The sequence below is a fragment of the Sus scrofa genome, chromosome 14 (genome assembly GCF_054392235.1).
Source record: "Sus scrofa isolate SSC_HxYL_T2T_F1_AM1 chromosome 14, Sscrofa_HxYL_maternal_Yorkshire_Landrace_v2.0, whole genome shotgun sequence".
NCBI lineage: Eukaryota > Metazoa > Chordata > Mammalia > Artiodactyla > Suidae > Sus > Sus scrofa.
In genome coordinates this window covers 104,314,397-104,329,614 of record NC_139396.1, presented here as the reverse complement: position 1 = coordinate 104,329,614, position 15,218 = coordinate 104,314,397, and the positions used below count along the sequence as shown (strand labels likewise).

At 48.1% G+C, this 15,218-nt stretch overlaps 2 protein-coding genes across 2 annotated transcripts; both read left to right on the top strand.

The window, feature by feature from the left end:
- The first annotated feature begins 2,145 nt into the window (after positions 1-2,145).
- Positions 2,146-8,824, top strand: LOC146396913 (uncharacterized). Its single transcript, XM_084997464.1, has 4 exons — positions 2,146-2,457; positions 3,726-3,810; positions 7,365-7,441; positions 7,978-8,824. Exons 1-4 carry the CDS (start codon positions 2,382-2,384, stop codon positions 8,079-8,081), a joined length of 342 nt encoding a protein of 113 aa, XP_084853590.1. The 5' UTR covers positions 2,146-2,381; the 3' UTR covers positions 8,082-8,824.
- Positions 8,825-10,733: 1,909 nt separating this feature from the next.
- Positions 10,734-14,949, top strand: SFTPA1 (surfactant protein A1). Its single transcript, NM_001348959.1, is given in 5 exon segments — positions 10,734-10,800; positions 11,650-11,844; positions 12,104-12,223; positions 12,984-13,061; positions 13,515-14,949. Coding segments are annotated over 4 exon segments (747 nt in total). The 5' UTR covers positions 10,734-10,800; positions 11,650-11,672; the 3' UTR covers positions 13,892-14,949.
- Positions 14,950-15,218: the final 269 nt, after the last annotated feature.

Sequence of the window (15,218 nt, the reverse complement as noted above, 5' to 3'; positions counted from 1 at the left end):
CTCCCCTTCACCTGTAGGGTGGCTCCACCCCTCCCAGGAGGCTCTGCCGGTCCTTCCATCTCGCTGTGCTGGCTCTGAACCTTCTCCTTGGCAGGAAGGAAGCAAGGAAGGAAGGAGGAAAGGGGGGGAGGAAGGAAGCGAGGGAGGAAGGAGAAGGGAAGGGAAGAAAGGAAGAGAAAGGCACCTTATACCTAGCTCTTGGGTTTTTGACCTCAGAGCACCTTGAGTATCTGAGTTCTAAGATATTTCATTTATTTCGATCTCATTTCTATTTCTCTGTTTTCCTTGTGCTTCATTTTCCATGTCTAACTTCCTGAGCTGCATGTAAGTGATGGTGGTTTCTAGATCCAAAATTTACTCCAGAGGCAGTTCTAAAATTCCCACATGGTTGTTTTTGCTTGTATTTTTTCCACTTGTTTCTAGTTTCACTGACAGGCCATCACACATGAAATTTTTGTACATTTCAAAAATTTTTGAGGTTTTGATTGTAGTCCAAAATGGTGAATTTTAATGTCATTTGGTCACCTGATCTTATCAGGTGTAGATTTGCATTTGTTTCAATTCGTTGGGTATTTAAAGTTGTATAACATGTATTTATATTTTAAGTTATGTAATTCAGATACTTCTATGGACAGTAATGTTAAGCTCTCCTTAAGGAAGCTATAGACAAGAGAGGAGAACAATAATGTGTAAAGGCTCAGGAATGGCAAGGGTGTTTTCCACCCTCCATTAAAAGTGCCCCAGAAGAAGAGAGAGGGAAAGGGGTAGAGAATGTATTTGGTGAAATCATGGCAGAAAATTTCCCCAAACTGAAGAAAGAAACAGATTTCTAGGTACAGAGAGCACAGAGGGTCCCAGATAAGATGAACCCAAAAAGACTCACATCAAGACATACCGAGATAACTAAAATGGCAAAAGTTAAATAGAATTTTAAAGGCAGCAAGAAAAAAAGAGTCATATACAAGGGCACTCCTGTAAGACTATCAGCTGATTTTTCTGCATAAACTTCGCAGGCCAGAAGGGAGCACTTACAGCTTAATATCAAAAAACAGCTCAATTTAAAAATGAGCATAAGACCTTCTTTCCAAAGAAGACATACAGATGGCCAACAGGTACATGAAAAGATGCTCAGTAGGTAATCATTGGGGAAATACAAATCAGAACCACAGTGGGATATCACCTCAGTCTTGTCAGATTGACTGTCATCAAAAAGAGAATAACTCACCTTTGCGCCGATGTATTTTTGAATTGTCTATTTTTTTTTAACTTAACCGTCTTTACATAAATGGTTTACTTTTTCTCACATTGTATCTCAGCGGTATTTTTATAAACTTCTGGATAGTATTTAGGAAGTAGTGGTTTTTAAAATGATTCTCATTATATTTTAATTTCTAGAACATATAAGGAGTTTAAGTTGATGACAATTCATTCTTTTTTGAAAATATATTTTATTGTATAGTTGATTTACAATGTTGTGTTTCTGCTACAGAGCAAAGTGATTCAGATGTATATAGTAGGATCTTGCTGTTCAGTAGACCCAATTAACTGTGTTTTTGTTGTTGTTGTTTTGTTTTGTTTCGGCTTCACCTGCAGCATGCAGAAGTTCCTGGGCCAGGGATTGAACCCAAGCTACAGCATTGACAACACCAAATCCTTAACCAATAAGCCACCAGGGAACTCCATAATTCACTATTTCTTAAACAGCTATTATCTGGTAGGAGTTTAACTACCAGAGACATGAGAAATATCAGAACACTTTCTCTCTCCTGATGCTTCAGTGATGAGAGCAGTGGAGGTGCTGTCATGGTCTCCATAAATGGTGGTGGATTAAAGAATGGCTGTGCTGTGCTGTGCTGATGGCATAGAGAGCGGGTGTATGGAATGAGGGGCCTGGGGGGCTGCTGTTCTCTGGTTGTCAGGGCCCTGGCTAGGGCTGAGCTGAGCTCAGTTACTTGGGGCCGCAGGAGGTGGGTAGAAGCTGGAATTCTCAGCTCTGTCTACCCCTCCAGGGCATTTTTTTTCATATAGATTCAAGAATCTGCCCCCATGGCACCACCAGCTGTGCAGTGCACCTGCTGAGGACCTTGGGGCAGCCTATGCTAAGCCTTGAGGCATCTGCAACCTTGAGACTGGAGGCTGGGGTATGAGTTGCTGTGCCAGGCAGTCCAGCTGGGCCAGGACCAAGCAAGTCCAGGGCTGGATACAGATTCTGGGCAAAGAGGAAGGCTATAATATCTGGGTGGTATGGTAAGCAGTCCTGGCACCTGAGGCTTGAATGAGATCCACCTGGCCGAGTGACTGTCCAAAAGGAGCCTGTCTAGGACCTGAGCCATGGCCATGGGCACTGTGGGCAAAGAACGCACTGGATCTTCAGGGAAACCATGCCTAAGATGCCCTGGGATCAGACGGAAGAAAATTCAAGCCAGGCTCTAGAACTTGCAGGATGTGCCACCTCTGGTAAGTTATGGAGTCTCATTAAGCCTCAGTTTTCTCTGTTATAATAAAATAAAGGTTGGCTCTCTCTTCTAGTGAGCCTGAGAGGAATCTAGTAGATGTAAAGGTACCCAGCAGGGGCTCAGGAATGCACAGTGGTTCATATCAGCTTTCTCTGGGAACCAGCAGCAAGCCAGCCTCTGTGGACAAGGAGGGATGGGACAATTAGCAAGAAAAGCCCTGACAAAGTGATGTGCCCAAGGGCTATGTCTCCATCAGACTAGGGTCAGGGGGAAGCAAGGGAGAATCCTCATGGATAGAGCCCAGGGCCTAAGAGGATTAAGTCAGGACCTTTCATGGCACCTGATACAAATAGGATGGATGGAATGGATGAATGTGGAAGGTGGAGTGGATGAATGTGGAAGGCGATGAGTGAAGTTTTGCTTGCACATCCCCCCATTTGACTGCAGTTTTTCATGCAGCCACCAGAGGGCAGAGCTGACCCCATACATTCCCTGTGGGATGGAGGATGGGCTCCCTCTTGTGGGTTCCACTGGAAATGATGAGGCCCAAAGCCCAGGAACCACCAACCCTCTCCATAGGTACAGCAGCTGTTCTGAGAGGTCGGAACTCTTTTTCTCAACATTCCATCTCTCTAGAACAGAACAGTCCAGTTGAGGCAAATGTTCCTGTCTGGCCAGGTTTCTCAGGTCTTTATGTGCATGTACTCCTTGTCCTAGGGAGTGAGTGCTTTTTTTTGAGGGAGCACTGTTCTCAGGGCGAAGGATTGTGCACGTGAGAGAATGACCCTCAGGTTCCTCAGGAAACCACAGGGGTCACCGATGCCATAAAACCTTTGTGCTCTCAGGTGGACATTAGAAGGGAGTGGGAACTCCTGATCAAGGACACTGAAGACCCTGCCCCAAGGCGCCATCCCCCACCCTGCAGTGAGCCAGGCGTTGGGGCACAGCTGGGAACTAGGGGAGTCATAAGAGCCTGAGGCAGAAACAGCAGAGTTTGTGTCAATGACATGGACACTCTCTTGCCACAACTCCACCACCATTCCCACCCCGGTCTTTTGTGACATGTACCACCCTGGGTCTCCTTCCCCCCTTGGGCCCCTCTATTCCTCTCACGTGTCTCTCCCAATCTGGTTCTCTGGGGCTGGACATGAAATGCTGTAGGATGGCTCTCTGCTGGTCCCTCAGTCCTCTCTGGATCCTTGTGAATCTCTGTGGATTAGTCCACTGCTCCCTTCCCTGATTCATATTTATCCTGATCTTTATCTTCAGGTTACTCTTCCACATTTCATTGGCAGAGGCTCTATCTCCTCTTCCTTCAGTGCCCCTGTTGGTCTTTGACCAGGCTGGATGCTGGGTAAGGATCTCACGTAGATTCCTTGTTTGTCTTCTGGATGTCTGCAGGGCTGTGGACAGACAGAGCCTCCAGAGGGCAGTACCACTGGATAAGGCTTTGTGGTGGAAGCAGACATGGCTAGTGGCCAGTGCCTGGCCTGTGTGGCGATCACCTGCAATATTTGTACTTCTGAAGGCTCTGCCCTCTCTGAAAGTCCCTGTAGGCCTGGCTCCTGGCCTAAGGCTGTGTTGGGTCCATGGCCCAGAACGTGCCTCTGGTCTTGAGTCAGGGCATAGCTATGCAGCTTAGGAGAGTTCCAGCACGGTGGAGGGTGGGGTTGGGCTAGGTTTCAGAGGACTGAATTCCTATGGCTCAGGCTGTATAAGAAGCACAAGTTCCATTTTTTATATTTGTACACATGGTCATAATTTTTATGTTAACACCATCTCCCAGTAAACCAAGATATGTTTGGTCAAAGTTGATTTAGATTCATGTTGATTTGAAGCTGGAGTCTTTATTTTTTCATAGTCAGTTTCTCCTAGGTTAGTGAAAAACAATCCAGTCCCCACTCAACAGACCCTGTGCTATATGAGTGGACAGCAGCGACACACCAGAGGGTTGTTTCAGAAGATGATCCTAGAGTTAGGAATGATGCTCATGGTGGGAAATATGGGGCTGGTGTGTGGCAAGCTTCTGGCTGTTTGCAGATGTGGGACATCACCAGCAAGGAACAAATTTTCCTCACATTGGTCATGCTGCCAGGAGCTACCTGGGTTGTCCTCTCTCTCTCTTTTTTTTTTTTTTCCCCCTTTCCTTTTAGGGCTGTTCCTGGACTAGGGGTTCAATTGGAGCTGCAGCTGAGGCCTACACCACAGCCACAGCTATGCAGGATCTGAGCCCTATCTGTGATCTACACCACAGCTTATGGCAACGCAGGAGCCTTAACCCACTGAGCCACAACAGGAACTCCTGAATTGTCCTCTTTTATTATCACTTCTGTCCAGTGAGGTCAACCAGCCTGTGCTCTGGCTGTCCTTCAGGGAACAGGCTGGGCAGTGCTGAGACCGCCTCTGCCCCATTCTTGAGACACTTTAAGCTCCAAGTGTCAGAGAACATCCTCTCTTCTTGGACATTGAGGTCTTTTGGATAATGAGACCCAGATCTTAGCCAGTCTTAGGCCCACAGTGTGGCTTGAGGGGACATCGCTCCAACATCCCAGATCACTGGGGACAAGCATCACAGGCCTGAATACTGAGAGACTTTGGTCCCTCAAAATGTTTTTAAAAGTCTAGGATGAATGGATTGATGGATTCTTGCTGTAATCTGAGGTTAATTAAATGTAAGAGGACTTCTCTGACCACAATGGCATGAAAGTAGAAATTAACCACAGGACTGAACAACATGCTACTAAAAAAAATAGAGAATACTATGAACAATTGTATGCCAACAAATTTGACCACCTATAAGAAATGGACAACTTTCTAGAGATTTACAGCCTGCCAAAACTGAATCAAGAAGAAATAGATCAACTGAACAAGACTGATCATTAGAAATGAATATGTCATAAAAACACTCCCTACAAATAAAAGTCTAGGACCAGATGGCTTCACAGGCGAATTCTGCCAAACATATAAAGAGGATCTGGTGCCCATCCTCCTTAAACTCTTTCAAAAGGTTGAAGAAGAAGGGACACTCCCAAAGACATTCTATGATGCCACCACCACCCTAATTCCAAAACCAGATAAAGATACCACCAAAAAAAAAAAAAAAAAACTGTAGGCCCATATCTTTGATGAATATAGATGCAAAAATTCTCAACAAAATTTTAGCCAACCAAATCAAACAACATATAAAAAAGATGATACACCACGACCAAGTGGGATTCATCCCAGGTGTACAAGGATGGTTCAACATACACAAATCAATCAACATCATACACCACATTAATAAAAGAAAAGTCAGAAACCACATGGTCATCTCAATAGATGCAGAAAAAGCATATGACAAAGTCCAAATCCATGATTAAAAAAAAAAAAAACTCTTACCAAAGTGGGTTTAGAGGGAACATACCTTAACGTAATAAAAGCCGTTTATGACAAAGCCACAGCAAATATAATACTCAATGGGGAAAAGCTGAAAGCCTTCCGACTAAAATCTGGAACAAGACAAGGATGCCCATCCTCACCACTGTTATTCCACATAGTATTAGAAGTCCTAGCCACAGCAATCAGACAAATAAAAGAAATAAAAGGTATCCAAATTGGAATAGAAGAGGTAAAATTGTCACTGTATGCTGATGACATGATACTATATATAGAAAACCCTAAGGACTCAACCCCAAAACTAATCGAACTGATCAACGAACTGATCAGCAAAGTAGCAGGATATAAGATTAACATTCAGAAATCAGTTGCAGGGAGTTCCCGTCGTGGCGCAGTGGTTAACGAATCCGACTAGGAACCATGAGGTTGCAGGTTCAGTCCCTGCGCTTGCTCAGTGGGTTAAGGATCCGGCGTTGCCGTGAGCTGTGGTGTAGGTTGCAGACGCAGCTCGGATCCCGCATTGCTGTGGCTCTGGTGTAGGCCGGTGGCTACAGCTCCGATTAGACCCCTAGCCTGGGAACCTCCATATGCCACGGGAGCGGCCCAAGAAATAGCAAAAAAAAAAAAAAAAAAAAAAAAAAAAGAAATCAGTTGCATTTCTGTATATTAACAATGAAATATTAGAAAATGAATACAAAAACACAGTATCTTTTAAAATTGTACCCCAAGCCCTAAAAAAAAAAAAAAAAACGACTTTCTTAGGAGTTCCTGTTGTGGCACAGGGGAAACGAATCCAACTAGGAACCATGAGGTTCCAGGTTCGATCCCTGGCCTCATTCAGTGGGTTAAGGATCTGGCATTGCTGTGGCTGTGGTGTAGGCCAGCACCTGTGGCTCCAAATTCACCCCTAGCCTGGAAACCTCCGTATGCCACAAGTGCAGCCCTAAAAAAACAAACAAAAAACTAAAACTACACCCCCAAAAATCAAATTCCTGGGAGTGTAAGAGGACTCACAGAAGGGCAGTGTACACCAGGGAATGGAACATGTCCAGGCCACAGGACCAGGGAGAACAAGCCTCTTTAGAGAGTTCTGTGGAAACCTAGCTGACTCCACAGTGCTCTTGGGCTGGGTTCCGGGGTGAGCCAGGAGGAGCCAAGGCTGACACGGAGAGTCACAAGTTGCCATGGTGTGGGTGCAGACATTCTCGGAGGACAGCGGGAGCCTCAGGTGAATGTTAGTGGGGGAGGAATGGGGCGATGCAGGGTGGGATCCCTTCAATTCCAGTATAGACACAAGGCTAGAATCAACCAGATCAGAGGATGGTGGTTCCATGAAGCAGGAAGCATAAAGAGTCCCATGTTGTCCTGAGACTGAAATTCCTCCCAGGGGAAGAGCTGTGACTGTTCAGAGCACATGCTAATGTGCATGTCCAAGTCTGAAGACCAGGGCTTCCTTGATCCTGGGATGTGCTGGGGCTAAGCTGAAACGTCCTCCATGAGGAAGCTCGCAGGCCATTGACTGTCTCGTTACAGTTCAGGTGGCAGATGGTTTCTGCAACTCCCTCAGGCTGGAATCAGGGTGCCACCCATCTTGCTTTTTTCGTGGGGAGGTGAGTAGTGGTGTAACCCCAGCCTCCTCGCTCTTAACCCCTCCAGGGGTTAAGCCTACCATCTGCCTGCCCCTCCCATTGGTTGAGCTTGGCTTTGCCTCTACTGGGAAGCCTCCTGAATGCAGCCAAGAGCCTGAGCCCTGGCTGGCGCCTTCTTTCTGGGCTTTGCAGGTGTGGTTTCCAAGGTGTCTGGAGCCCACTGTCCCAGAGAAAGATGCTTAGCCTCTGCAAGAAGCCTCTGCTCATGGTCAACATCCCTGCTTTGATGGACCCTCATCCCAGGGGAGGCTGGTCAGGCACTCCAGTCAAGCCTGGACCTTTCCTTGGCTCTGTCCTATTGGGTCTTACCTTGCTGCCCTCCCAATGTAACCATGGAAACTCCCTTGGGAGACTCGCTCTAGTCCAAGTGGAGGCAGGGCATTAGGCAAATCCTGAGCATTCTTACCCCTGGCTCCTGCATGTTCTCTGCCTCTTTGGGGAGATCTGGGGTTTGTTTTTTATGCCAGCCTCATCGATGCCCATACATTCTGCTTCAGCCCTTGCTCATCAGCCACACAGAGCTCAGGAAGGCTCTTCATCCATATCTGAGCCCCACATCATCAAGTCTGACAGTATGGTCCCAACTAAACCCGTAAGATGACAGTAAGCTGAAGGAGGTCTCTCCTGCCTCACCTAAAGCTTCTGCTGGACCAAGTCCCTGCAGGTAGGGTTGACAGATGAAATATAAGATGCCCAGTTACACCGGAACTTCAGGTAATGAATAATTTTTTATTATAAGTATGTCTCAAATATTGCAAGTTTACATTAAAAAATTATTCCCTTGTGCACTGTTGGTGGGATCATAAAGTGGTAAACTGGCCCAGTCACTATGGGAAGCAGTGTGGAGTTTCCTCAAAAATTTTAAAATAAAACTACCATATAATCCAGCCATCCTATTTCTGGGTTTATATCCAAAGGAAATAAAAACAGGTTGTCAAAGAGATACCTGCACTCTCATGTTCATGGCACAATAGTCAAGTATGGAAACAGCCTGCACATCTGTCAATACATGAATGGATCAAGAAGATGTGGTATATACACACAGTGGAATAAGATTCAGCCATGAGAGGAAAAAAAGGAAATCTTGCCATTTGTGACAATATGGACAAAGTTTGAGGACATTACGCTAAGTGAGATATGTCAGACACAAAGACAAATGTTGTATAACATCCCTCTCTCTCCTCTTTTTGTGGCAGAAAAGGCAGCCAGAACTCTCCAGACAAGAGAAAAATCATCATCAAAGCAAGAGAGAGACACGGAAAGCACCGCTTAGTATGGTGAACTTGAAGCATCCTCTTAGGAGATGCAGAAGGGAGAGGGCTGGAACACGGGATGAAGAAAGAGGTAAGGCCAGGTAATAAATTAGCCATTTTATTAATTTTGTGTGACACACTTTTATATATTGGCATCAAGCTACATGAGTGACTTAAATAAGTTAAATGACCTAGCCGATTACCTAAAATACCCCATGATATTCTCTCACATTTTAATGAAAAAAGTCTGTACCAGTGCTAATTTCTTGATTTTTTCTTTTTGTCTTTTTGCTGTTTCTTTGGGCCGCTCCCGCAGCATATGGAGGTTCCCAGGCTAGGGGTCGAATTGGAGCTGTAGTCACCAGCCTATGCCAGAGCCACAGCAACGCTGGATCCTAGCCACGTCTGCAACCTACACCACAGCTCATGGCAACGCCGGATCCTTAACCCACTGAGCAAGGGCAGGGACTGAACCCGCAACCTCATGGTTCCTAGTCGGATTCGTTAACCACTGCGCCACGACAGGAACTCCTAATTTTTTTATTTTTGAGGGTCATATTGTGGTTATATGGGGAAACATATTTGTATGAAATACAAATTGAAGTCTTAAAGTGATGGAATATTGTGTTGGCAATGTACTCTCATAGGCTCAGGGGAAAATTTGTACCACACCTGCATCTTTCCTATAAGTTTGATATTGATTCAAAATAATAGTGAAAAAAAAGAAAAGCATGGTTCAAAAAGTAATATAACCTGACCAAGGCCACATGGATAATGAGTAGCAGCTCCAAATTTTGTATCAAATGTGTCTGACTCTTAAGCTCACACCCTTCCCCACCAACCTAGACCTCCAGGCTGCCTACCTCCACCTCCCGACCCCTGCCTCAACCCTTCAAAGACTGCCCTGCAAAATGGTACTCCCTCCAAGCCAAGTTGCAGTCCTTGGGATGGAACTGCTCATCAACTTGCCCCAACCTGTGCCTGGCAGAGTTGCAGGGGACATGACAGGTGGCAGCAAGGCAACTGGCTCTGATGGCTCCCTGGTCCCAGGAGAGGGGGTCCACTAACTGAGCTCCCCCTCGCCCTGAGGATCACAAGATTTATCCAACCACTTAGGGTAAGCATGGTGATTTTTTCCTGTCTTGGCTCCACACTGTCACCATCCCTGTGTTACAATTCCTCCTCCTCAAGGGGTTTGAATGGGAATCTCATCAATTAAGGCTTCACACGTTGTTCCGCTACCTAAAGAAATCACCATGGCCCAAGACAGAAACTACTGCCCTCCTGTGCCCTTCAAGCCTCGTTGAACCTGCCAGAGCAGAGGAATGGGGAACCCACAAAGGGATCATCTGTGCCTGTGAACCATGTGCCCATCAATTTAGCTGCAGGCACCAGAGAAGCAGGAGCTGGAGGGGCTCCGAGGTGAGCCACATCCAACACAACCAGCCTACCCCTTGGCCTGAGACATGACCTCTGCATGGTTTGGAACCACGTGGAGAGGATTCCAAGAGCCAAAGAGGCTCTGGGGCTAGAATGGCCCCAGGAGGCATCACTGTACATCACTGATCTGCCTCTTTGCTCCCCTAAGAAAGAGTCCAGCCCTGCTACCTTCTCTCCTGCTGGTGGGCTTTTGGGGAATAGTGAGCCTGGGGCTGTAAATGTGTCACCAGCCAGGACCAGGGGCCAAGGCCCCGGTGGGAGAGGGCTCCCTTTGCCACGTGCCTCCATTGGGTACTGTGTAAGTGCTCTCAACCTTCACTTCTGGGGAAACTGGATGTGGGGAGAGTGGGTGACCTCCAGTCCATGGGAAATTTCCCTTCTTACTGACCTGGAATTTCTCATTAGTGGGTTTCCTAAGTGCCCCTCCAGTCTGAGTGCACTATGAGGAAGTGTACTGGGCAAACCAGATAGCAGCTTCCTGCTTGGCCCTCTGGAGGTAGAGGCCCTTGTGACAGGAGCCTCTCTGGGGTGGAGAGAAACCCGGTAGCCTCCATCAGTATAAATGATGCTGTCTACCTCCCCACCCTGACCTGGAGGCAGAGAACCGCAGAGGCTCTGTTCGTGTGGGTGAGTCTAGCCCCATCCCCTGGGTTTTCCCCAGGGTTGCAAGCATTGTGAACCAGCCCAGCAGCCACAGGCTTAACTAAGGGTTAGGCTGGGGGTGGGAGGGGTTCTCCCTGTGCACCACTGGGAGTTGTTTCTCAGAATCCTAACTATGGGTGCAGGAAGAGGGGCTTGCAAATATCTTTATACTTTACTGCGTTCCTGGGCCAGGTCCATTCCCTGGGGGCTCAGCAGGGCCTGTGGGGTGGAGGCAAGGGGACAAACAGCCTGCCAAGGAGAAAGGGACCCTCCCCCCCCCCCAGCAGAGAAGCGAGGACTCCCTATCATTGACTAATGTGGAGTGGCCAAGCCATGGGCCCTGGTCATCTCTGCTCATCCTCAGGATTGTGACCCCTTAGAACTTAGAAGTAGGGTAGCTGAGAGTATGAGGGATGGATGGAGTGAGTGAGTGACCACATCCTTCCTCTCAACTGCCTGGGGAAGGGAAGATCAGGATTGCCTCCAGGGCAGAAGTTTCAGCTGAAGCCAAGAGAGGTGAAGTGAGTTTCCCATGATCACACAGCAAGGAACAAATAGGGACTCCATTAGAACCCAGGTCCTCTGACACCCCAGAACTCTTTACTCTGTAACTCCTCACCTGCACATGTACCATATCACCTCTGTCCAGAGCATTGGGGCATGAGACTGTGTTAGATACCAGATGATGCTGGGAGTTTCCAAGGATAGTTTGGGCCTTTCCAGGGCTCCTGTCTGTACTTGCCTTGGCCCTCAGGCTCTGTTGTGTGCCTGAATCTTGACAAGGGGAGACCTTTACAAATGCTTCAGATGGGCAATGGCCCTTCCCTCCTGCAGGAAAAGCTGCTAAGGCGGGCGCCATGCTGCGGTGGCCTTTGGCCCTCACCTTCTTGTTGCTGGCAGTTTCCGGCCTCGAGTGCGATGTGAAAGAAGTTTGTCTTGCAAGCCCTGGCATCCCAGGCACTCCTGGATCCCATGGGCTTCCAGGAAGGGATGGGAGAGATGGAATCAAAGGAGACCCTGGACCTCCAGGTACTGAGGGAGAGCTGAGGGACAGTGACCTGTTTTCAGGAGGACCATCTGTCCAGGGCTCCAGGCTGGGCCCCAGTGTCACCTGGATGGTGGGAGTTTCCTGGGGCCCTTAGACTAGAGCAGCCCTGGAGGGTTCATCCTCATGGTGCCCATGGAGTGACAGGTGAGTCAGCCTGGCTGATAAGGGAGGTCCAGTCATATCAGCTTCAACCCAATGTGGGTGACAGATACCACCCCTCCTCATCCCTTCTCTCTGCAGGCCCCATGGGCCCTCCTGGAGGGATGGCCGGCCCCCCTGGACAAGATGGGATGATTGGAGCTCCTGGACTCCCTGGGGAGCGTGGAGAAAAGGGAGAACCTGGTGAGAGGGGCCCTCCAGGTGAGTGGGTTGGGGAAGTGGGCAGAGGCAACTTGGACCCTGTGCCCATGCAGTCAGTACATGAGGGATGATGAAGCGTCAGACAAAACCATGCAGGTCCCCAAAGGGCATATTGTTCAGCCTGAACAAGGGACTGTGAGGTTGAGAAGAGCCATCAGAGGTGTCTGGATTATGGGCCACAGCACAGGGGTGGGTGGGTGTTGGAAGTGCTCCACACATCACAGCCGTTGATGGGGAGACACAGGGGGTCGGGTGTGGGAAACTGGACAGCAGTGAGAATGGAGGAGGCACCTCCTAGGACTCAGGCACTGGGACATTCTGAAGGGTGTACAGAGTTATGTGGACGAAGGACCAGAGAGATGATGTAATTGGGAACCCTGCATGCAGAGGGGATCCCTGAAGCTCTGAGCCATAACCAAGGTCCATCAGGAGAGTGAAGAATCATGCTTCCCCTTAATGGACAGTTGGGGGCAGGGAGGTTGCTGCCCAGAAACCAGAAAACCCCACAGAAGTGGACAGATTAGTGAAAGGACACAGCAGGAAAGATGATCAGGGAGGGGGCTGGGCAGGTGCAAGGCCATGTTAAAGGACAAGTGTGTAGGGAGTATGGGAACACGCTCTGTGTTGACTGTGGCCTGGGCAGTGGCTATAGATAAGTGAAGGGCAGAATGCCAGGCTTGCCCTTGGCCTCACGCCTGCTTGGCAGCAAGCGGGGGTTGTTGTTGGTCTGCTGCTCATCTTAGTGGGGATCTCTTTACAGGGCTTCCGGCTCATCTAGATGAGGAGCTCCAGAGCGCACTCCATGAGATCAGACATCAAATCCTGCAGTCCATGGGTGGTAAGGGGACCACTTGGGGTCTTATAGGGCAGGGGGGTCTCCCATAGGTTCCCCTCATCCCCAGCCCCAAGTCCCAGAATCTAGAGACTTGACAGACAGGTGAGGACATGGACATCCTTTTCCAGAGTTTTTAAATAGCCCAGAGGAGACAAGTAGATGTGGATTAACTCCCTAAATCCTGGGGAAGCAAGGCCCCTGCTTATATTGCTGTCATTGAATCCCAGGAAATCGCACAGTTTCTGGCACATAATAGACAGTAAGTGATTAATAAATGGATGAATGAACGAGTAGAATGATGAGAACATAGTAGGGAATTAAGACAAGGGTTGGAAGAGGGAGGGAAGACAGAGAGAGAGGCAGAGATGAAAAGGTTGGAGAGAACAGAAAGACAGCATAAAAGGAAGGAAAGGGACTTGGAGACAACATTGCCTGATCTGATTTCTCTGCCCTCAGTCCTCAGTTTCCAGGAGTTCATGCTGGCAGTGGGAGAGAAGGTCTTCTCCACCAATGGGCAGTCAGTCGCTTTTGATGTCATTAGAGAGTTGTGTGCCAGAGCAGGTGGACGCATCGCTGCCCCAAGGAGTCCAGAGGAGAATGAGGCCATTGCAAGCATTGTGAAGAAACACAACACTTATGCTTACCTCGGCCTGGTTGAGGGCCCCACTGCTGGAGACTTCTACTACTTGGATGGAACCCCTGTGAATTACACCAACTGGTACCCAGGGGAACCCAGGGGTCGGGGCAAAGAGAAGTGTGTGGAGATGTACACAGATGGCCAGTGGAATGACAGGAACTGCCAGCAGTACCGACTGGCCATATGTGAGTTTTGAGCACGTGCCAGGCCACAGGATGGATAGGGTCCTGCCTTGCCTTTCAGCCTCCATCCTGGGGATCTCTTTGGTCTATGAGATGCTGGAACTCCTTTGTGGCTATCAGAGTTGGAGGCATTCTTGGCCGCTTCACTCCCAGCTGGGCCCTGACTCCTCCCCCATGATCACTAATCAGTCTGACTCCTCTGGAACCCTTTCCTTCCACTGCACTCTAAGCATCCACTCTAACGTTGCCCTTTCTTCCTGTTCTTGTCCAAGTCCTTCATTTATAGATGGCAACAGTAAAGTCCTGGGATGGAAGTTTCTTCAGAAATCACACAGAGGGTGCCTGCTTCCTGGCTCCCTCTACTCTTTCTCTGCAGCCCACTGCCTGCCCAGCCTTAAAGAGATTTGGCAGTTCTGGCCAAGCATAGTGATAGTCAGCTAGGCTTCTGGGACATGCCAGATGTGTGGGGCTAAGGGTACATTTGGGATCATCTGGCAGCCTGAGGTCTGTGGGGGCACATCTGTGCGGGCTCTTCATGAGGTCAGAGGTCCAGGTCATGCCTGAGCATGGTCGAGGCCACCCCACCCCTAGTGATTAGCATGTATTATCCACTTCCTTGAGTCTTGGGGTGCCAGCTCAACTCCCTGAACTAAAAGCAGCCAGCCTACCTCTAGGGAAGATCTCACCCCCAACCTTGGCCATTACCCCAGTGACTTCATGACTCCCCACCACTTTGGACTTTCAGGGAAGTGTTCACAGCATTCACCACATCATTATCTACTAAACACATACTATATATCGAGCACCTTGACAAGCACTTTTAAGACATCTTATAAAATATTACTGAATCTTCACACAGTACCAATGGATGAGCATTATTTTCCCCATTTTTTTATATGGGGATACTGAACTTAGAAAAAAAAAGTTAAATGTTTTGAGTTTTATTATATGCAGCAAGTGGCAGAGGCTGGTTTCAAACCCATCCACCTGGACTCAAAGCTTATGCTCGTAACCACCCCACCCTCTCACTGAATGGAGATGATTCAAGTGTAATAAATCATGCATGTGTTAACATGAGTTTCTATTGCTTTGTTTTCAAGAAACATCACATTTCTGAGTTTGTAGAAATCAAGGTAACTCTGTCTCTGAGTTCCTACTTACCTGAAAGATGGAAGTTCAATTTCAGGTTAAGCTTTCTTTGTTGGGTGGAAGGGGCACCCTTGCTCCCATCCTCAGGTTGTAGGGGCAGGTGGGGAGTTAGAGAAAATGTCTGAAGAACAAATGAGCATCAGTGTTGATGGCTGACATAAAGATAACTTGACCTAAGTCTACATGGTCCAT

What these genes read in the sequence shown, in the direction of transcription:
- LOC146396913 (XM_084997464.1), top strand. Translation starts at nt 2,382, where the DNA reads ATGCCTAAGATGCCCTGGGATCAGACGGAAGAAAATTCAAGCCAGGCT. An exon ending in TTGACCAGGCTGGATGCTGG is followed by an intron (nt 3,811 to 7,364) that starts GTAAGGATCTCA and finishes GTCTCGTTACAG; the next exon opens with TTCAGGTGGCAGATGGTTTC. An exon ending in CTTGCTTTTTTCGTGGGGAG is followed by an intron (nt 7,442 to 7,977) that starts GTGAGTAGTGGT and finishes ATTCTGCTTCAG; the next exon opens with CCCTTGCTCATCAGCCACAC.